This window comes from Pleurodeles waltl, chromosome 6, assembly GCF_031143425.1.
Source record: "Pleurodeles waltl isolate 20211129_DDA chromosome 6, aPleWal1.hap1.20221129, whole genome shotgun sequence".
NCBI classification, from domain to species: Eukaryota; Metazoa; Chordata; class Amphibia; order Caudata; family Salamandridae; genus Pleurodeles; species Pleurodeles waltl.
In genome coordinates this window covers 1,078,253,134-1,078,275,223 of record NC_090445.1, presented here as the reverse complement: position 1 = coordinate 1,078,275,223, position 22,090 = coordinate 1,078,253,134, and the positions used below count along the sequence as shown (strand labels likewise).

The 22,090-nt window shown below is 44.6% G+C and overlaps 1 protein-coding gene across 4 annotated transcripts in view; it reads right to left on the bottom strand.

Moving 5' to 3' along the window:
* PAX7 (paired box 7) overlaps window positions 1-22,090 on the bottom strand; it is a 222,572-nt gene that overhangs the window by 44,763 nt on the left and 155,719 nt on the right. For all 4 annotated transcript variants that reach the window (XM_069240120.1, XM_069240122.1, XM_069240121.1 and 1 more), the window contains exons 6-7: window positions 20,894-21,056; window positions 19,284-19,474 (exon numbers count right to left, since the gene is read on the bottom strand). In XM_069240120.1, coding sequence (XP_069096221.1) covers window positions 19,284-19,474; window positions 20,894-21,056 — 354 coding nt within the window. The remainder of the gene's footprint in view (window positions 1-19,283; window positions 19,475-20,893; window positions 21,057-22,090) is intronic.

Here is a 22,090-nt window from a genome sequence, read left to right as displayed (position 1 = left end):
TCACGCAGTACCAGAGGGGCAACCATGAGCACGCTGACGAGCCAGAGGGGAATCGAAGATAAAATAAGAGAGAGAAATTGGAGAGGAGAAATGAATGGAGAGAAAGGAGCGAAGGAAGGAAAAAGGGGCGACAAAGAAGAAGGAAACAGTGAGAGGGGAGGAGAAGTACGGAAAGAAGAGGAGGGATAGACTGAAGAAATGGAGAGAGAGAAAAGGAAAGTGAAGGAAGAAAGAAGATTAGAAACGAGGAAGAGGAGAGGGAGGAAATCGGAGAGGAAAGGGAAAAGCGAGAAGCAAAAAAAAGTGTGAAGAATCTGAATGCAAAAGAGAAACGCGTGGTGAGTGGAAGGGGGAAAAGGGGTGCCCTGCTACTACCAAATCAAGACAATGCTATCACCACCTATGGAGGGCGGGGGCGACTGGAGACTCCAGGGGGAGAACCTTCATGCCGAGGGGTGCACTTTAATTAATGGGGCTTGATTCGAGAGATTTCTAGAACTCCTGGGAATCACTGACTTTCCTTTCTGTGACTGCCAGATCTGCTTCCCAGTCCTTCATGTCACTCTTCTCTGCTCATGCACTCCAGTGTGATCCTGTGCTACTCCCCAGGTGCAATACTATTACAAAAGGCACATTCTAAAAGAGATTTGATCTGTAAGTCTGCCTTAGGTATCACCACTGGAGCAGCGTTAGTTTGGCTCCACCCTTATGCGTCACATATATGTGCACTTAGCAGTATATACTTTGGGTAATCTAACATTGTTAATGTAAAGTGTTGCACTTGAACACAGTAATGGAGTGCATTCACTGTAGAACTAGAAAGTCATACACTTTGTGCGCCTTAACCTTACTAAATGTATTCATTTGAAATGACTTAGAAAGCATCTGCATGTTAATGAAATGTATTTACACTAGAAACGAGAAAAGTTAATGTAAACCTATGCATTAATGTTTTCATATTGCATTTAAAATGTATTCAAAGCTGCATTGCTTTTGCCAAAAACTGTAATATGAGTTTAATTGGAATTAATGTACTGACATTTTCATATATTTATAGTTATTTGTGCACAGCTGGCACATTAAAATGTTCACCACTTAGCTATATTTTTAAACTTGACATGACCAGGCCTGAATTTCTTTCGATATGAAATAGTATTTTTCCATTTTTGCTTGTATGTCTTTTTCTTTGCAGGAGCATTCACATGAATTGTTAGTCTGAAAATAGATGTTACACTGTACTAGTGAGAGAGAGCCTGAGAAAGAGACCTTGATGAGGAACATGGAGAAACGGAGGGTTAACTGACAGTCTCTATTCAGTAATGTACTGAAAGTTACAGGTGATCAAGGCTGACATCGTTCTCAGGTCTGGTCTAGGAGAATCCACAAATGTTGCAGTTCACACATGGACTGGAAAAGACAATGGCATCCCTGATGGTGTGAATGAGAGGTGTTACTTAGAAGATTTGTGTGGTATTAACTAGTGCTCTCACAGGTTGTTGAAGACTACTCTTTTGAACTTTGAGAGGTGCAGACCTCTATGCTTTCTCTCTTTTTGCCATTAGCTAATGCTAATTATTCTCTAGAAGACTCTAGACCGAGCTTCTAAAATGCTGACACATTCCCTGATATGCAAGTGTATATAGAATATTCTACCTTTTCAACATTGCCCCACGACTTTTGAGATTGTTCTTGATTTTCTTATTAAGATTAATTTAGGTCTTAAGCTAGATGACTTTAGATATTGAACTGACTGTTAACTTGCCATAAAGCTCTTTAACTTTATTCTTGGTTCCTGGTCCTCATTGTGTAGCCTAAAGTGATATGCTATTAATTGGAAATTATTGTGACTAATGCTAACTCCCATCACCCATAGACTCGCCAAGAAAGGTCCATCGGATAACTGAAATTTGAAAATTGAGAGTGAGAATGGCCCAGCACTCCATCTCCATGCAGCAGTTTCGTTTCTGAAGGAATCTTCCCATACACCTTCACTGTCTGATGAGTTCTAAATAAGCATGCGCTCGCAGGTATGTACGCATATACAAGGTTCCTTCCCATGTGCTCCTTGCAATGGGCTGGAGTATGAATCCAGTGGCCTAGCAATGGTACCATCGCCTTAAAGCAAGCATGGAGAATTGACTCTTTTTTACCCATTTGGGTTGTAAGCCCTCAAGCTCTTGGGCCCTAACCCATGTACTAATAATAGCTAAGCCCATGGCAGAATGAGCTGTAGCAAAGCTGTGAAATTACAATGCTCCCTAACAGGGCAGGACTTCATCTTTAGGTCTCAGCTACAGACAGCAGGCCTATTGTTTCTAATACATTACATAGACAATGAGTAGGTTTTGAGTCTGCCCCTTTCTAATGATTAGATGGATTTATTGTCTATGTCATACGATGTGATGACTTTCCTCTTTATTCTTATGTTTGCCTCTCCATCTGCACTTAGATCTCACAAAATTTTGATTGCTTCAAATATAATTCCACTACTGACGCCAGACCGTGCACTGTAGTGCGTGTGAGGGACTATTTTATTGTCTCTCTCTGCTTTCCCTTCTACCACTCTTCTCAGCATTCGTCTCTCTTTTTCACCCAACCCCCTTCACCAAGTACCACCTAGCATCCTAATGCTCCTCTTAGCTACATCTGAAAATTCTGACTGGTCGCATTGCAATCGACGGGCATTCACATTTTTTCCCCATTTCAAGATGTCTGTTGGCATATATGCATGCGCTTGTTGCACAGTGGGCATCTATGAATATTTTTGTTTTATTTTTAACGAATCCCATTGAAGGATGGCCGTCACTGATCGACACACCTTCTCAGCAGCCATCTAACAGCACTGGATGGCCATCAGACCATACTGGAGCAAATGACAACCTATTATCAGACCTTCTGCCAGTGCTGCAATACGCTTATTGTGACAGTAACAGCACTTCCCGCTTAAGCTTCGGCAATAACTTGTGTTCTCTAACACACACCCTCCGTCTTTATGTGATGTAAATATGAAGCAGCACTGAAACATGCATGGGGCCGGGGGAATCCTCACAAGGACTCTCCTGCGACTAAGGTTTAATACTGCAGCAGCAGGCACTCTGCTGTGTGAGGGTTGGTGCGAGGGGGCTGGGATGGCACGGGGTACTTTCCTCACACCGGATTCATAAGTGAGATGAGGTTTTATTGCTACCTTCCATGTCCGCCTGAGCTCCAGATACTCGAAGCTTGGACACATTTACCTCTTGGCAGATAAGGGGCTCTGCAGGGCCCGGGGACCCTGGTCTACCACACCAAAGGATTCCCCGAAATTGAGCGGAAGGCGCAGTCCTGGCCCCCGGCACCGGCTCCTCGGTGTCGATCAGCCCCGTAGCCCCGGCAGTGCCAGGGCGCAGATAAAGCCCGGGCCGGCAGTATCATCGCTCGACAGGCGCTGCCAGGCTGCTCATTCCTCCTCTTTAAAGCGGCTGCGCATCTTATGGAAACCGAGAAGGGGTGTTAAAGAAATCCCAGGAAGAAAGAGGGGCCTTATCTCTGGGAGACAGTTGTCAGGAATCACTTTGGCTGAGTCGTTTTGTCTCCGCGCTTCTTCTACTGTCAAGCAAGCCTCGGGGCATGGATCAAAGCAGAGAGGAGAGCCAGGCAGAGCTCTGATCCCCTCACTGGAGAGGACTGCCACAGCCCTGCGCCCGGGTACCAGAGAGAGGGGGGGAGAAGGGAGAGACGGGAGAAGAGGCGGAGAGAGAGGAGCAAAGAGTGCCAGAGCCCTGCGCCCGGGTACCAGAGAGAGGGGGGGAGAAGGGAGAGACGGGAGAAGAGGCGGAGAGAGAGGAGCAAAGGAGAGCCAGGCAGAGCCCTTGTCCCATCACTGAAAGAGTGCCAGAGCCCTTCGACCCGGGTACCAGAGAGAGGGGGAGAGACGAGAGAACAGGCAGAGAGAGAGAAGGAGGAGAGCAGAGCACCCAGAGCCCTTGCCCCATCACTGAAAGAGTGCCAGAGCCCTGCGCCCAGGTACCATAGAGAGAGGAGGGGGGAGACGGGAGAAGAGGCAGAGAGAGGGGAGAGGAGAGCGAGGCAGAACCCTTACCCCATCACTGAAAAAGATTGCCAAAGCCCTGCACAAAGCTACCCTGGGAGGAGAGGAGTATAGAAGGCAGAGCGGGGGAGAGAGGAGGAAGAAGAGGAGAGCCAGTTTTGATCCCCTCACTGGAACGGACTGCTACAGCCCTGCGCCCAGCTAAGGGGAAGGGGGATCTGGAGCAAGAGGAGGCATGGTAGAGAGAAGAGGACGAGGCGAGTCAGGCAGAGACCTTATCCTATCACTGAAAGGAGTGCCTGAGCCCTGCACAAAGCTACCAGGGACAGGAGGGAGAAAGAACAGAAGCTGGGAGCGAGGGGGGGGATAGGAGTAAACGTATAAGAGTGAAGGAGAGATGAGGAGATGAGGAAAAGCAAGGCTAGACAGGACAACTATCCGATCACTAGAGGAGGACTGCTACAAGAGAGAGTAACAGAGAGAGGGAGAGTGGCAAGACAGGGATAAAAGGTGGGGAGGGAAGGAGGGAATGAGAATAAGCGAGAGGAGGATGGCTTGATGGGGTATTAGAGAAGAGGGGAAGGACAGAAAGCAAGGAGATGGGAGGTCTGGGGACAGCAAAAGTGAGGCATAGAGGAAGGACTGTATGCCAAAATTTCGAGGTCAGTAATATTGACACATATCAACTCAAGAATATCAACTATCAGCATATTTTCAAGTTAAGCATATGTAAGGAGGTATAGATTTACTATTTCTAAGGAACCCACGGGGGAGGGAGCCAGGGAAAAAAGGTAGAGGCAGAGATCAGGCCTAGCCGATATGTCAAGAACATCTGTTTCACAATTTCCAGAAGAAATTGGACCTGGTTACTTGTCCCAAATGTTTTGTGCAATCGGCTAAGATGCCCAATAACGTCCAGGAAAAACACTCCTTATAGGATCAGATCCAGCTTAGACGTTTCTGTGTGCATGGGAGTGTGCATAAAGGTTTCACACACATATTCTTAGGGATAAGCCGGGATGCCTATAAGCAAATGTCCTTCAAAAGAGATTCAGGTACACATTATCATTCACCATGCATTCCGTGTTAGGGACAAGCTGTTGCTTCTAGGGAGTGCCTTCACTTTCTTGTCGTGGCCGTTGGGCATCAACCCTGGGTACCTTAAAATGAGTAAATTCTCACCACCCCTGTGACTCTCCCCGCAGTCAGCTAGTCACCCATACACCCCTGAGAAAGAGGGCACTTTGGGCTTTACCAGCCAGTAGAAGCAGAGGCCCTTGTGACAATGGCAGAATAAGTCAACTGCTGGCTCCAAATTCACGATATCCAACAACAGTGTAAAGGTGGCCATTATTTTTAATTTTTGATTGTGCCCAGACCCTTCAGCCTTTGGTTGGGCCTGTGCGTGAATGGACAGTGTGGGTAGTAAAGAATCCTACTATATCCTGACCAGCCACAGCTAACTCTTGTAGTTAACAATGTAGATCATAAGATGAGATACTAGCGACATAGTCTCTAAAAGAGGCTTCTCCTACAAAGGATGGATAACTCTGCGAGCCTATGGATAACACAGGACTTGTCTCTGGATAACCTGGGATTGGCGGCTTCACCATATCTGTTGCTTTGATCTGAATGTATAGCTGCTGTAGTATGCTCCTCACCAGAATACTCTCTGGTCACTATTAATGAATGCATCATAGAAGACATCCTGAATGACTACTTTAAAAAGGTCGGGCTTGCGAACATGCAAGAGTCTACATACCCCTTTCACTCATCAGTTCCTCTAGCAAAGCCCTTTGTGTGGCAACCTACCACCAAAGTAGCACATGGGTGGGTTCTATATGCTTCCTATTCAACCACATAATGCTAATACGAGTGGCTCTCTTCCCATTATTGAATACTGATTACAGAGTTTTGTGGGTGTTCATGGCACCTGTGCCAGTAACACTGAGTCATTAGTTGGCACCTACAAGATTACCATGAATACTCATAAGGGGGTGCCAACAGGAGCCTCATACATGTGGGAGGCAGGTTTTATCTTCTGGGCAATGCTTCTCAAGTTTATTAGGCCATCTCGGTCCCAGCACCCACCTGGTTTGTGGAATGCGGAGGTTTCCTACTATTAAATCAATGACCTGGCTTCTCGAACCCACCCAGTAGCACTCTTCTCCAGGTTTGGAGCTCAGAGTGGGATATGGAGGTTTGGCAGCTTGCAGTTTTTGTTTGTCCTACCCCATTTGTTGAATTCCTATCCGCTTTTGACTTACCTAGTTTACAGATGATCCATCTGTGGCAAACCAACAAAAAAGGCTATAGGAAGCAACCAAATGATGTATCTGAATTCCATGGGATAAGCGTCTGAAATATGCTTCTCCAAAACGAAAATACATCACCTCAGGTACGTTTCTGCCTTAATAGCTCAAACATATAGGCTCAAGTTCGTCCAAGATTTTTCACATCCATTCTGCTTCTTTTTTCACGTTTTAAGCAAGAAACCTGCCCAAACCGTCTCACACTGACTTCTTTCATCTTTAAATATATTTTTACTCTGACACATAATTTCACAAATCTGTATTTTCCCCTTTAGTATTTTCATCATTAAAATATTTTTTCCGTGCTACATTTTAATCCAAATATTTTAATTTGCGTTAACATATCCATTTAATTCCCCAGTAGAGCTACAGGGAATTCCCCAATTCATCTTTTCAGGATTTGGGAAGGCTGTGAACGAATATTTACCGAGGCGATGACCTTTATTGCACTTGCCTGGGCAGTAGCAATTCCAGTTTCTTCAATCTATTTAATCAGCATATTTCTCAGCTCTCTGGTTTTTTTCTTGTGAGCTGAACCTATGTACATTTTCCTCTTGATCTAATTTCTGCTACTATGCAGGGTGTCCAGACCTTTCAAAATCCCTTTGAGTTTGATGAGCTGCAATTTGGGCCTTTTCTAGGTCAATTCCAGGTGTTTCAATAGTAGGGCTACAATATATGGGGTACTCAAATGCAAGTGAGGCCTAAGCTCCACAGAAGTAACTGTGTTCTAAAAAATAGATGTATTTTGAAAAGTAAAAATTGTGGCCCAGCATTCTTATTTATTATTTTGGCATTTCTGGCATTGTGTGGGAACCAGTTCCACTAAGGCTTTTAGAAGAAAACTGCAATGTTCTCCCCAGTACAGCTTCTACCAACTATTTGTGTTGGTCACCCAAACTGGTTACAGGGACCATAGTTAACAACAGGGCCAATGCTATCCCTTAGCACTCCAAGTCGGTGGCACAATATTATACTATGGGAATTCAGTACTGAAAACATCAAATTTGCCATCTATTTAATCCTGTGGAGAGACTCAAAGTCAAAGGAAATTAAATGCCAGTGCGATTGTGATAGTTGAGACCCTCACTGTTGAATGGTTTGCGGCCATCTGTTTTTATCTCTAAACAGAGCTTGTAGTTACTGAATAGGGTGATACAGGCAGAAGATGTGCTGGATCATATCTTCTACCAAACTGAAGAACGCACAGTCCAGCAGTTATAATGGTCATAGCTCTTCAGTTCCCACTCGATTTTCTTGTATTGAAACTCCATTTTGCTTCCAGCAGCCCTCTAAAGCTACTTGGTTCATGGCAGTCCTATCAGTGGTAGCTATAATTCCTGTTACTGACAAATCAAGGCAGAGCTCTTAGAGTACCTAGTGATTTACATTGACCCTTCTCGTAACCTATTTTATTGAAAGGATCAAACTTTATTTATTGTCTCTTCCTATACATTAGCCAACCAACCCTTCTGCACCTATTAAAAAATGCATCACCACTTCTCCTGCTTGCACTCTGATTTATCACTAACCTGCACATCACAGAACCACTCCTCTGGCAGCAGCACAAGCACACCATCCCCACAGTGTTGTCTCCTCAGCCCTGCTGATATTAAACATCCTCAACAACAATGAAAGTCATTGAATTTACAAAGTATCACTCTCAACACCACATGTATACACTTCGATGTGCACCTTATTCAGATGCATGTGTTATGTACGTCCAAACATGCAAACTCAAGTACAGCACATCCTCATCTTTTAGCGCACGTGCGCCAACCGAACTGCATCTCCTCCTTGTAAGTGGTTGGCAAGACTCCTAGAGTGAGTTAATACACACTCAGACACAACGAATATGTGCAGCAATGCAAAAAGATCCCAGATATGTGCAGTAATGCATAATCCACAATTCCCCAATATGTGCAATATCTCTCACTTCAGAATAAGTGCAGCCATGAGAGCTCACAAATGCCAAGAGGGCACACCATTCGAAGATGTGAAAATAAATATCAGCAAGATTCACAGATGTGGATTTAAAAATAGTGAAACTTTACTTACCTATATATCCTTACGGTCACAATACTGTGGTAGTCAATATTATGGCCAGGGTAATATTTAATACACACTATTCTGGTAGAATACTACGGTAGGGACAGTGCAGAAGGCTCAGGTAATTCCCAATAAATGTACCGATAATGGACTGGAATCAAGGACATGCATCACTGGTACGCTCTGTTACCAACCACCCTGCTATGCAGATGGGTCCCATGCCGCTCTCCAAGAAGAAGTCCTTGAATAAGTTTACTCCAGAAACAGCCGGTTCTCCGATTCCTAGAAGTAACCACAAATCTCTTGCCTATATTTGGTGAGGGTCTATGCGTGAACTTTTCAGTACTGGGGAGAAATAATTTATACAAAACAAAACGATTCATCCCTAACTGCTCCAGGTTCGTCCTTAGACTGGCAGCAGGAGTCCAGCGCTCCAGTGCCGAGCAGTCCATATTGTCTCTACCACAAGCTTTCAAAAACTGGAGCACAACTCCAGCAGGCATTATGGATCCCCAGGGGGACGTGGCAGAACTGGACAGTGAACTCGGAGGAAAGATGGGATCTGAGTGAGATATGACCTCTGCCATGGAGCCCTCACTGTGAGTAGAAATCTCGCACAGAGCATGATGTGCCAGTGAAGCAAGGCCTGCTAGCGCAGACCAGACTACAGAGCACCAAGTACCAGTGTGACATGATTTCCGCACAGTGCCTAGAAGCCTGAGCATGAATCCAAAACAGCGCATGAGATCCTGCTGAGATCTGACTTGTTTAATGGAGCTCACAGTTGTTAGCAGGAAGCGAGAGCAGGTGGCCCCAGTGGAACATGGTGTCACTAAGTGATCACTGAAATGATAACAGAGGACCAATCTAGAGAAAGGAACATAGGTGGTCCACTGTACTATCATGGGTCCAAATGGGCACAGTCTCACAGAAGCTGAGATATGTTTTGACCATTCCGTCAATTCCACCTCCTTGGCATCAGCAGCTGGCTCCATTTTTAACCCTACAATGAAATATGGCTCCATCGGACCAGCTGTGGTAAACCTTCAAAGTGATGAATTTCATTCATACTGGAAAACCCCACTGGGATCTTACAAAAACCCTCCTTATAAAGTGATGAATGTTTAGGTGTTGGTGGAGCTCTTAACCCCCATATCAGTAATATTCACAAAATCTACACCTGAACCTCACTGTCATGTGATCGATGTGCACTAAAGCATCTGCACATGTGTGCGTGTACAGACACTAGCAGCTGCAAACACGTTTGAACACACATGCACCTCTACTGGTATACAAACATATGCACGCACATCCTCAGGTACGGATACAAACACACAACAATATGCATTTTCATCTGTACATAAACATTTCTCTCTCTTTCACACACATGTGCGATCAGGTACACAGCCGCCTAAAGAGGAACTCACAAACACTCATCTACTCAACTCCATTTACGCACCCATGCAAACATCCGTAGACACACAAATGTACAGAATCACATAAACACATAGACATATCTCGGCACAAAGATGCATCTACACATATTCCTCGACAAATACACACAGCTACACACACACACACATACATACACAGAACACAAGCACACGTGCACACACATATCTGCATTAACTCAGACATGTCAGAGACATATTAACATACATGCATGCATCCATCCACACACACTTTCACTGACATACCCCTATAGCCGTCTAAATCGTGCATATATATATATATATATATATATATACCAACACTCTACTTTACAGACATTTGCAACTCTCCTTATACACAACCACACACGGATGCAGACATTGGTGGAAGGTCGAAAATAAAGGGCTGTTGCACCAGTCACACAGCCATCTTTCGATTTCCCCACCATAGGTTGGCAGCTGTTTTTTCCACTTGGTGGCTTCTCAACCCAACACTGCATACTTTCTAGTGGAGCAAGGGGCTATGGGTTGCCCGAGTGCCACAAAGCCTGGTCTTGAGTGACAAACCTACCTTGCTTGGCTATAGGGAAACTCCGTGGATGGTGGCCAATTCATGAGATTTACTGCATCCCTTAGTAGAGATCTACCGATTTCCTTGTCAAAAACACATGTACGCCCTCATATCGGGGTCTCTCATTATACCAGGGAGTGTGTGCAGAGAAGGTGGTAACAACTGGATGTCATCTCTGCTTGAGGTATACCTGAGTGTAGTAGCGTGAGTTGGCAAATGGCTACTTCCATGGCATGTGTATGTTGTCTCAGACTGTGGCTGCTAACTCTAAGTGTGGTTGTGTTACCAGGTGTATCTATGAACCTGTGCTGTAACTGCAGATCCACGATGTAGCTGCAGTATCAGAGTGTGGCTTTGGTTACAAAGTGTACCCATGGCCCTGGGCTGTGGCTTAAGTACCTGGGTTGGGCTACAGTCCCAGACTGTGGCTGCTGACCCTGAGGGTGGATGTGGTGACCAAGTGTACCCCTGGAACTGGGCTGAAGCTGCTGACCCAGGACGTGGCTGCAGTCTAAGGATGTGGTGGCAGACCCATAATGTGACTGCAGTTACCAAGTGCACCCACAGACCTAGGCTGGGGCTGCAGTATCAGAGACAACAGTGGTTACCAAGAGAACCCCTGGACCTGGGCTATGGTTTCAGGACTACAGTGTAGCTTCTGACTGTTGATGTGGAGTGCGGGTGTTGACCCAAGTGAAGGTCCATACATTCTGTGTCCTTTCTTCTGTTCTATTGTGCAAGAGTGGCTGCATCTAGCTCTCATACACAGCCTGGGAGAAGTTGTGATTCTTAAGGTGGAAGTCTTAGAGATGTCACCAGTGCAGTCTGTATAGCACTTCTCTGCTTCCATGCACAGGACTTCGGAAACTTTCAGGCAGGGTCGTGTTCACGTTTCGAGGCCCATAACACTGTGTTGTAAAGGCAAACTGCAAGGTGTGAACACTCTGCAGCTCTGAATAGAAGAAGCTTGCTACGTTTTTAAAACTGTACTCCACTACAGCAGTTAAGCCTGGGGTCTGTTAATTGCCCAGTATTACACCCCGTTTCCCACTATAATCCCAAAAGACAGATGCACACACCACGTACTCTAGAAATGCCCCATAAAACATGCAGACAAAGCTGGGAAAACACAGATTACTATTTAATATGGAGAATCAATCCACAGAGTTCTGGCATATTTAAGAAAACTCAACAGTCTTTGTAGCTAGAAGCACGTAAAAAAAGAAGAAATTCTGTAATAGCCGAAATCCTCTTCATACTAAAGTCTAACGTTGACACTCACCAAAGAAATAACAGCAACACTGAAAAACCCATTGCATTTATGATCTAAAGAAGCTTAGCAAAGACGCACCAACTCCTCAAAAACACCCAGAAACAAAGCAAAATTAAGACACACAGATTGATTCACATGAACTACAACCTGGCATATTTATATGCATAATAATACAGACTTTAAGCACAGAACAATAAACACCTGCAGCTAATGACTACGCCCAAGCTCGGTAAGCACTTTTAAGCAGCGGATACAGACACACCTACATATCTGAAAGGAAGAAGCATTATTTCCAAATACACAGTGGTTTATCTAAGGTTGGTGGTGAAAAGAAGCTGATGCATAGGTTCGGAATCTAGACCCTGAAGTTTGAAATAGGCAAAGACAGACTGGGAATCTCTTGCAAAAGCAAATGTTGACCAAGCAGAAGGATAGTGAACACAGAAAGGAGAATAACGGAGGACACAGCTAGACCTGAGTACTCCAAAGACAAGCAAGTATTGACCAAGCAAGGGGTAATGACCGGAGGCAAAAGATTGAAATAGGGACAGACAGGGATGGAAATTCCAGACACAGGTGATTAATGACCGAGTACAGGATAAGAAGCTACAGATGGAGATGGGAATGGGCTGAAACAAACAGACCTTAGAATCTCAAAAACAGGCAAACATTGACAAATCAAAGGGCTGAAGGCCGATGGCTGAAATAGGTAGAGATAGACCTGGATATTTCACACAGTAGACTGAATAATGACCAAGCACAGGAATAGTGGGCATGCATGGAGATGGAACCAGGCCAATATGACCTGACTTTAGGATCCCAAAGAAAGGCATATACTGACACAGCAAAGGGTAGTTTCCAGGAACTGGCGAGTGAAATAGGCACAGATAGACCTGGGAATTACAGGCAAAGGCAATTCATGAACAAGTACAGCATTAGTGGCCATAGATGGAGATGGAAACTGGCCCTTACAGACATAACTGAGAATCCCACGTAATGACCAAGGACAGGACCAGAAACCAAAGGCTGAAGACTGACACAGGAACAGGCATACCTGGTTATCTTACACATATTCTAGCAAAGCATAGGGCCAGAGACTGTAGGTTGGAGAATGATAAGGGCACAGGTTGACCTAAATATCCCAATGCCAGGCAATTATTGACCAAGCACAGGAAACTGGCTACAGGTTGGAGATGAAACAAGCAGACAGGTCTTGGGAGGTCAAACACAGGCAACTAATTACCTGGTAAAGGTTGAGAGACCACAGACTAAAAATGAAAACGAGCACAGATAGACCAGGAAAGTAGAGCAAGAGAGGATACACCAGAAGGGCGACCATGGCCCTGTGTACCCCAACTGTGAGAGCCATTAGACCATCTAACATGGCATTGTCTTGCATAATAGTTTTACTGTGAGTGTGAAGTTAGAATAGTAATTTTACACTCCTCTGAATATGCTTAACTTGACATTAATGTGCATGTTGATATCTTGCCGTCTCTTTTGTTGTGAGTTGGTATTTCTGAATTCGATGTTTCCACATACAACCAATCTGGTGAATTAATTATCAATGAAATGTGTTTACTTCACAAGACTGAAGAAAAAGCCCATCTCTCCAAAATACTTGTTATCATGTGATGACATCAGGAGCTCAAGGAATCGGGAGTTAAGCTTCGGACACCTTTAACTTTAAAAATCTGTACACTGTGCCAATAAAGCAATTTTAAATGAATGAATTGAAATGAATTGAAAAATGATTAAAAGGGATACGCAATAGATAAAAGAGACTGACACTAAATGACAGAGGTGAAATTGAACGATGAGTAGAGAAAGAGAGAACAAAGATAGCAAGAAACGGAAGGGAGGCAGGGTGGGCTTAGAAAGAATTGCCACGTCCTGCAAGCGAGGGATGCGCTGGGTTTCTCTGCATGGCGCTCGGGCAGCGCATGCGCCTCCACGGAGCGGGCTAATCTGGAGAAGGCTCCTTGTCCCGCACAGCGTCCGCCCAGACACCGCGAGGCCCGCTTTCTCTCAGGGACGCGGGAAGCCTTAATACCCCCTCCCTCAGCCGCTGTAATGCCACGACGGCTCCAATCTGCTTTCAGGGATGGAGAGATTAAGAATAATAAAAAAACTGCAATAAAATATGTGTGAACGCGGGGGTAATTGTGGACAAATGCAGCATTCAAATTCATTTTTCAGCTCTTTTACGCACCATTTCAATCTTATTTTCTGCCTGTTAATGAGATCTTGTTGGACGGGGTGGGCAGAGCTGCCCAGTATCGGTCGGTAATTGCACATAATTTTCTCTTTACCAGTGATTTGCATCAGTTTTTTCATAATTCTGGCTATTTAGCACCCCTCGCAGACCGCCCCTGACGAAGCGGGCGCGCCTCATTTGGAACGCTCCTTAGGACGGATCCGTCTCGCCAGAGCCACAGCGACCGAGCCGCCCAGCAGTGCGGGCTCCGCGAGGATGGCACCAGCCATGGCACAGCAACAAGCGGGCCCATATGTGAGGCTAGTGTGTTTGAACAGAGCACCTACCCTTGGCTAGGGGACAGATAGAGGGTGACAGGATTCAAAGGGAACTTCGGGGTGTGATAATAAGGGGCTTCTCCCTGAGAACAAAGAATACTTGCCCTATCTCTGGCCATCAGCTACTTTTTCTGGACCCTCCCCAAGAGGCTGAGGTGGTGAATAACCACTTTGATCTCTACCATCGCATAAGTGAGTCCAATATAGGGGCACATGTACAATGGTAGCCCCAGGAGCCTCAGGTGGAGTCCACAGAGGGCTTCCTGATGGCCGTAGGGTCGCCGTTGTGTCCTCTAATTAGCCATGGGCCTTTGCTCACAGAGATGTTTGTGGCATAGCCGGCTCCTACAGCCAGGGATGCTGTGCACTTCTATAGCATTGGGCACTCACCATTCTCCAGTTTTTTCAAAATATCAAGGGCACCAAAACGGACCCACCGCTATATCAGCTCCAGAATATCAACAACCAACATATCATCAAGGTTAGTGTGTATAGGTTAGTATAGACTTACTATTCTTACCTCTACATTGACTTAATCGGTGACATGTTGGTAGTCCATACTGGCAGATCGCTATTAAAAACTCAATATTTTGGAAGAACCCTGACTTGCAGCTCGGCTCTCACTATGAATTTGCTGGCTTGCCCACTTCTAAAATGAGCATCGTCTTTCAGTCTTCACAAGGCTCAAGCCTTTGCTACTGAAAACTCAGGTGCCACAAAATGTTACTGCTGGCAAATAGTTGGAAGGATACAATGTACCTGACGGACAGCAGTCTGCCCCAATTCAAATTAATGCATGCCTAAAGGGTTAGGAGGGTGTGTATCTCACCAATTTGGTCCTTCAGTTTCATACTCATACACTTCACTCTAAATGAAGATGTGCAGACAAGCAAAGGAACAGAATTAGTAAAATCTGCATTATCAGGTCTACTTGGCAGAGATCAAACGACCTACTGCCATCATCCCACCATAGCCAAAGGGAGAGTGTATCTCCATCCAGCAACAATAGAACTGTCAAAGCGCTCTCGACCACTGCTGCATTAAAGGTTATACATGTTCCATCACCATCTATGTGCCCTGTGGAGAAGCACCAAACTACTTCTCTCATCACACGCATAGATTTATTGTTCATAAGATATCTTTCTCCTAACATTGTGTATATATATATATATATATATATATATATATATATATATATATATATATATATATATATAGCTTTTTTTGTGTCCTCTAATTTGTATCCCACGTGTAGCTATCCAGCTGAGATGTGTTGCAAGCAACAGCTCAATGAAAAGAGTAGCTCAGTGATCTCCAAATGCTACAGTGCCTACAAATTCGGGTGGGCCTAAATCTGATCCCAGATCTTACAATTGCAAAGTCACTAGTGGAGAATACATAATTTCATCTCAAGAGAGTTACTTCTCGGACACCAAATGGAGGAAACTATTTGTGCAGAAATGCTATCAGCCAGTGTTTGCTTACATATGAGTGCTCCTCAACCTATTCATTTGAAAGTAATACATTGATACTTGTCTCCTTTTGGCTTCTTTACAGTACTGGAAGCTTTGAAGATGAACTGTCACCTCTGGTTGCTTGTGAGGACCATTGGAGACCAGTCGTTGACTTTGAACCTTGCGCTACTACTACACGCTTCAATCAACCCTTTTACTGCATACAAATCCACCTGTAGCCAAGCTTGGAAAGTTCTGTTTTTCAATTGCCCCTTGAACCATGTGTAGTTTGCTTCAACTCGCAGGTTTTAGCCAGGGTGTTCTTCATCCTGGGGCCTTGGACTACCAAGGATCTACTGCAGTGTATGAGCCATCTGAAACATCACTGGGTGACAAGGCGAGCAAAGATTCCTGACTGATGCGTAAGATGGGTATAAATCTTGTAGCTATTAAAGATCTTTCCCTGTAGACATTGTGGACAATACAAAATACCTTATCCATCAGCATTGCTTCTGTCAGTGCTAATCTGATGTGATCATGTTTGTGCCAGCACAGCCACTTTATGGGAGTTTTGTAGAATGAAGGTGAGACTCTGTTACTTTGCAGCAGAGCATCCAGAGTATGTCTCTTCTTGTGGGATGAGGACATCATTTTCATATTTATCTAGATTAATGGACACCTGACTGGAGTAAAAGATCTTTACCTAGATCAAGGAGCTATCTGTTGGCATCAAGAGGATATCAACCCAGGTCAAGGAGATATCTACCGTCATCAATGCTTACCAACTAAATTAAATGGGTAAATGAAAGCATAGTATTCAAGACTTGTTGTGGGAAGATTTCCTACCTTGTGGCACATCATAAAATAATGTCCCATTTTGTAAAATTGAAGGTGAGGGTTCCACATACTCCTACCACACCACAATACTATGCTATGTGACACATACTTGCCCTACTGAGCACCCTTTACTACAGCTTCATTACTAGTGATGTATTTGATTTTATACCTTGGTGTAGGTCTCAAGGCACTTTGACTGGCCACAGATGTTACTACCTGTTGAAATTGGTGCCCATTTCATCAACCTTTGAAGGGTGACTGAGTGCATTTTGGACAGAAATTGAATTCAGCTCCCTGGAGAAAGAAATGCTCTTTCCCCGTCATCACTTCACACAGGTATTTCATCATACTAAAAGTCCCACGTTCCTACACTGTTTTAACATCCTGCCATATTTATTTGTATGCCAGGCATGTCCCCTTGTGGCTATGTGGCAGCCCTGCGTTCAACAGAACTGTCAGATGGACAGACATAGTGCTCTGGGTGTGTGATGATCCCCGCACACCTGTCATCCACCAATAAAACAGCCTCCTGTTACAAACAACTTACACATACTCCTGTTACAAGTAACGTTTGTGCGTGCATGTCTGCATTTCAATGCAATTTTCAGTTGCACTCAATTGATATTATTATATGATGTAGGGCAAATTGTTGCTGCCTTGCTTTGTGTTGTGTAAAGTGAGTGCCCTCTAGCGCACCTCCCTCCAGAACACTGCAGAAAATGGTTCCAGTCCTGGCCTTTTCTGTGATGGTCTGATGTATTATGAATGTTGTAGTCTTGTTTTGCCTCCATTGAGCTAATCACATTACTAAATCTCAGGGACTGATGCAGCAGTTGGATCTCACTGCCTTTTAAATCACTGCAGAAGGCATCCAAGTTCTAGTCCAGGCTTCTCCAGCAAGTAGCTCGTGAGCTACAGGCTGCTCTTCAGGTACCCGTAAGTAGCTCTCTTGTGTGCAACCCAGACTACTAAATTAGAATCTTTTCTTTGTCTGAATTAATATACGGATACCACATTTTTTTGTGTTTAGTTGAGACAAAAAAAATGTTATTATCAGAACTCATAGGCTGCTATTTAGAAAAAAATGACTGAATTTCCAAAATATATCTAAAGCTGATATCTGAGTGCTAAATAATGTGGCAGTGGGAAGACTTTCTACACATGTTCTTGCCTTGGTGCTAGAGGCACTGCAGTTATGGTTGGTATGTTCTATCTATGTAGAGGCATTCCATATTGACAAACACTTTTATACATTACTGTTTACAACCATGCCTGAGGCACTGAGGGGATTGCTGGTAGTAATCTTGCATACGGTGGCCACTACTGTAATTTTGTCTGATACAGTCAATATTATAACACTAATAGTATTAGTAGCTCTTGATGTATTCCACTGAACACAAGTAGCTCTTATTACAGGAAACGTTGGAGACCCCTTTTCAAAGAACACATATTAGCTACTTCCTCACTTCTTTTGACTGTGGATATCCTCTCTGCCTAGCCCCATAAAACAATCCATAAATATGCTATAGGGACGGCAAGAAACCACAGCATTTTCAGCTACAGAAGAAACATGTTATGTGGTTAGGTACTCCAATGCAGGTCCAAGAAAGGGGGATCCATGCCAGATTATCAGAATATTCTCAAAAAATACATTTAGCAGTAATGAAACTTAATGGAATTTATTTGCATAATCTGTGGTTGTCTTGAAAAAATGGCATGGATTGAGTCTCATCCTACTATATCAAAAGAGTCTAAACATGCCCACGCAAGATTTAAATTAACGGTGCTCTTTGTAGTCCCATGAGGAACAGATCCATGTCAGAACTACGGGATATCTTCATAAGATAAATGAAGACACACTGAGTTTGTGCGGAGCTCAGCTCAGCGGTTATAACGAATATCCAACATGGATCCGGCCCTCCTGGGCGTATGTTGGACACACCTGTACTACATACTGTTCCATAGCATTTACATATTTTGAATCTATATGGAGCCCAATTATGATACTAAACATCTGACATGGATCCGGCCTTTCTAGACCTATGTTGGACAACCATGTCTAAAACACCATTACGCTATTTATTCATATGGTGACTTCATATGGCGTTTAGTAGTTAAACGAAACATCTGGGTCTCCTGGACCTATGTTGCAATTCCTGTCTTAAATACTACACCATTATTTGTGCATATAGTTAATCTACAAGGAGCTCATTGATTATACTGAACTGGCCCTCCTAAACCTATGCTGGACACCCCTGTCTTAAATACTGCATCTTTATATGTAGAGTGAATCGTTAAAAGCTCAGGAATTATACTGAACATCCAGCCTTCCGGGGCCTACGTTGGTCACACCTGATGTAAACACTTTACTGTTATTTTTACATACACTGAACCTATATGGAGCTCAGTGATTATACTGAATATCTGCATCATATTGCACCTGAACCATCCTCTCGACATAAATCCAACGTCTTAGACTTGGAAATTAACTTTCCACAGAAACCCATCAAAGCTCACCTCTTAGTCCCCGCACTCGGGTTGGTGAGTCAGTGAGTCTCATAAGTGCACAGAGGTGGTTAACTGCTAATTCCCTGCATAATTATCGTGTCTCGTGAGTTCATTCATTCAACCACTCACCACCATGAAGACTGCAAGCTCAAAGCCTACAACATGAGTGTCCACCTTAAATGATGCAAACACTGCCACGGACACAGACCGCAAGCATGCATTCTGACGTATGCACGTGAAGAGACGCACTTCCGAGAACCATCCCTCCCCCACAGCGCCCGTACCTGCGGGGATAGCCCGTTGCTGACGGGGTTCATGTGGTTGCTCGGTCCGCCAGGGTTCATGAAGCTGTCGGAGTAACTGGAGAAGCTGTGTCGGGCTCCGTAGGCCGAGCTGGCTTCGGCAGCGGACAAGCCCCCCTGGTGCATGGAGGATGGCGGCAGCGGCTGGGGTCTGTGCACGGTGCTCCCCCCATCTGAAAGGAATCATGGCACAGGAGAGTAAGACTGCAGCGTGGTGACACTTATACATGTACCCAATCCATCAGCGTGTCCTGAGGTAAAACAGCATGCAAGCAGGGAAGGCCCGGAGCGTGTGGGGGTCCTACGGCCAACACGCTCAAGGCTCAGAGGATAAGGAGTACCCAACCATAGGGCCATGAAGGTGAAGGCTTGTGGGAAATGTAGTCCTGCAATTGATGTTCTTCGAAGAGCGGGGCAGACGTCACTGGGTCAAATACTCTTCAGTGACTGGGACATGCACATGCAATATATAATACTGCGAGTGGAAGCTCTTCCGAAGTTCTAAGATGTGTCACTGTTAATAGAAATTTGGGATACAGGACCCCATGGATGGACGCTCTTCAGTGCGTGGGACATATTACCCTATGGAAAGACACTCTTCACGCTATGGGACATATCACATTATGGATGGACACTATTGGCTGTGGGTACATGACCCAACTGATGGACACTCTTCATCCTGTCACCCTAGGGATGGACACACTTCAGCCTGTGAAAGATATGACCCTATGGAAAGACACTCTTCAGCCTGTGGGGCATATAACCTCATGGATGGATGCTTTTCAGGCTGTGGGACGTAGGGCTCTCTGAATGGAAGGTCTTCAGGCTGTGGGACATAGGGCTCTCTGAATGGAAGGTCTTCAGGCTGTGGGACATAGGGCCTTAAGGATGGAAGCTCATCAAGCTGTGGTACATATCACCCTAGGGATTGACTCTTTTTAGTTTGTGGGGCATAGAACCTACGCATCTATCTACTTAGAAAGCATCTATTGAAGCAAGCAAGGGAGTCTTAGACTGCACTTATGGCCTGGTATAGAGGCTGTCAGATGGGTACTCCATCACAAACATGACATTCTCCCACCCACGTTATTACAAGTGCCTTGTGATATATACTGCACTTGTAATATGGCAAACATGATACGTGCTGCTTTTGTTATGGAGGACCCGCTCGGCAAACCCTAAATCAGTCCCCGGGAGCATATAAGCACTTGCTTGAAGAGCAGGAATTCCTGGAATGTATGTAGTGGTAGTAGTAGTAAGCAATGTATTGTTTAAGTTTACATAAAACTGTATAAAATATTAGCTTACATAAAACACATCACAGGTTATTGGTTAAAAACAATTAAAATACTTTAAGTTGCAAATTGAAATAAATATGAGGGTAACTATTTTCCTCTGAGAGCTTGACGGCCTGCCTTAGGAATTTTACACAGTTGCCTACAGCTTTTAATGTATGCATCAGGTGTGTCCTGAACTGTATACTCAGATAACACAATTAAGAATAAGGGTTCTAGACTGTCCCTGTTTGTACACAGAGAACATCAATAGTATATGGGAGTGGACTGTCCCAGGGTCCTTGAATCAGTGCTCACCTTGTGATAGGGCGCTTGCATAGCCAGTGTCTGGAAGCTGATAGGGTGGAAGGCTGGGCATTCCTGTTGGTGGAAAGCCTCCGGGCAGCAGATGATTGAAAGCTGCCAGTTGATTGGCTCCTGCCTGCTTGCGCCATCTTGCTCTACGGTTGCTGAACCAGACCTAAGGTTGTCGAAATAAAAACATTGTTAACAGAAAATTCATAAAACGGCTCAGTACAGATTGGCTCTCCTAACCGATTCATGGTGTAGTTTACATCCAAAGTCCTGTGAGAGAAGGAGAGATTGGTTCAGGTTTGAGTAGGATTTCCCAGGGGTTTACATGATAAGACTATTTGACAATCTGAACATAGAGGGCTTCTTGAATAGTTGCCATTTAGGCCCAGAAGTTACTTGCTGGTATACCTAGCCCATCATTAGATATGGCCTGGAAACTGCTTTAGTTGTCACACTAGCCTCTTGTAATAAAGTGCATAAATAAAAAATACATACATATATGCATACATAGAGGGGTTTTGGGTTCAGCCATCTCCAGTGATCTGCTTAACTGCCATTCATATATTGCTTCCATGTTGGCATGGAGAAAGATCCTCTGCATAGCTCAGGTAAGCAAGTGCCATTCCCTTAAGTTCCTCATAGCGAGCTAAAGATGTTTGACCCCCCACCCCAGCACATACAACAGTTATATATGTGCGCAGGAGGCATCTTTATGACACAGATTCAGACAAAAGGGACAGGCTCTGAAGGGGCACTCCATGCGCATGCTTCCTACCGAGAATGGCTGCTTTCAGCATGCCGGGCAGACGAGCACTGACAGTGGAGGCAGCAGTATGCTTTATAGCAGCAAGGCAGGCCATTTTACCTGTCAGTTCCAGGAGAACTGCCTAAGGCCTCCTCCTCCATCTTTATAAATGGGTCTACCTGTCCACTGCTACTGGTTCTTTAGCTCAACTATTTAGTACATGGAAGTTGTCTATTTGCACTTTTTTGCCTATGGAGAAGACTGATGGATGGAGTATTTGTGACACACATCGCCACAGCCGGCCTGGAATCCATTCTGTGTTTGCTACTTCTAAATGGTACCTAAGATGGATGGTTGGGAAGAGCACAGGCAGCAGAAAACAACTGCAGGGCTCCTTCAGGGCATTTCAGGAATCTTTTGTGGTGGGTCAGACCATTATAGGTGGAAGAGAGGCG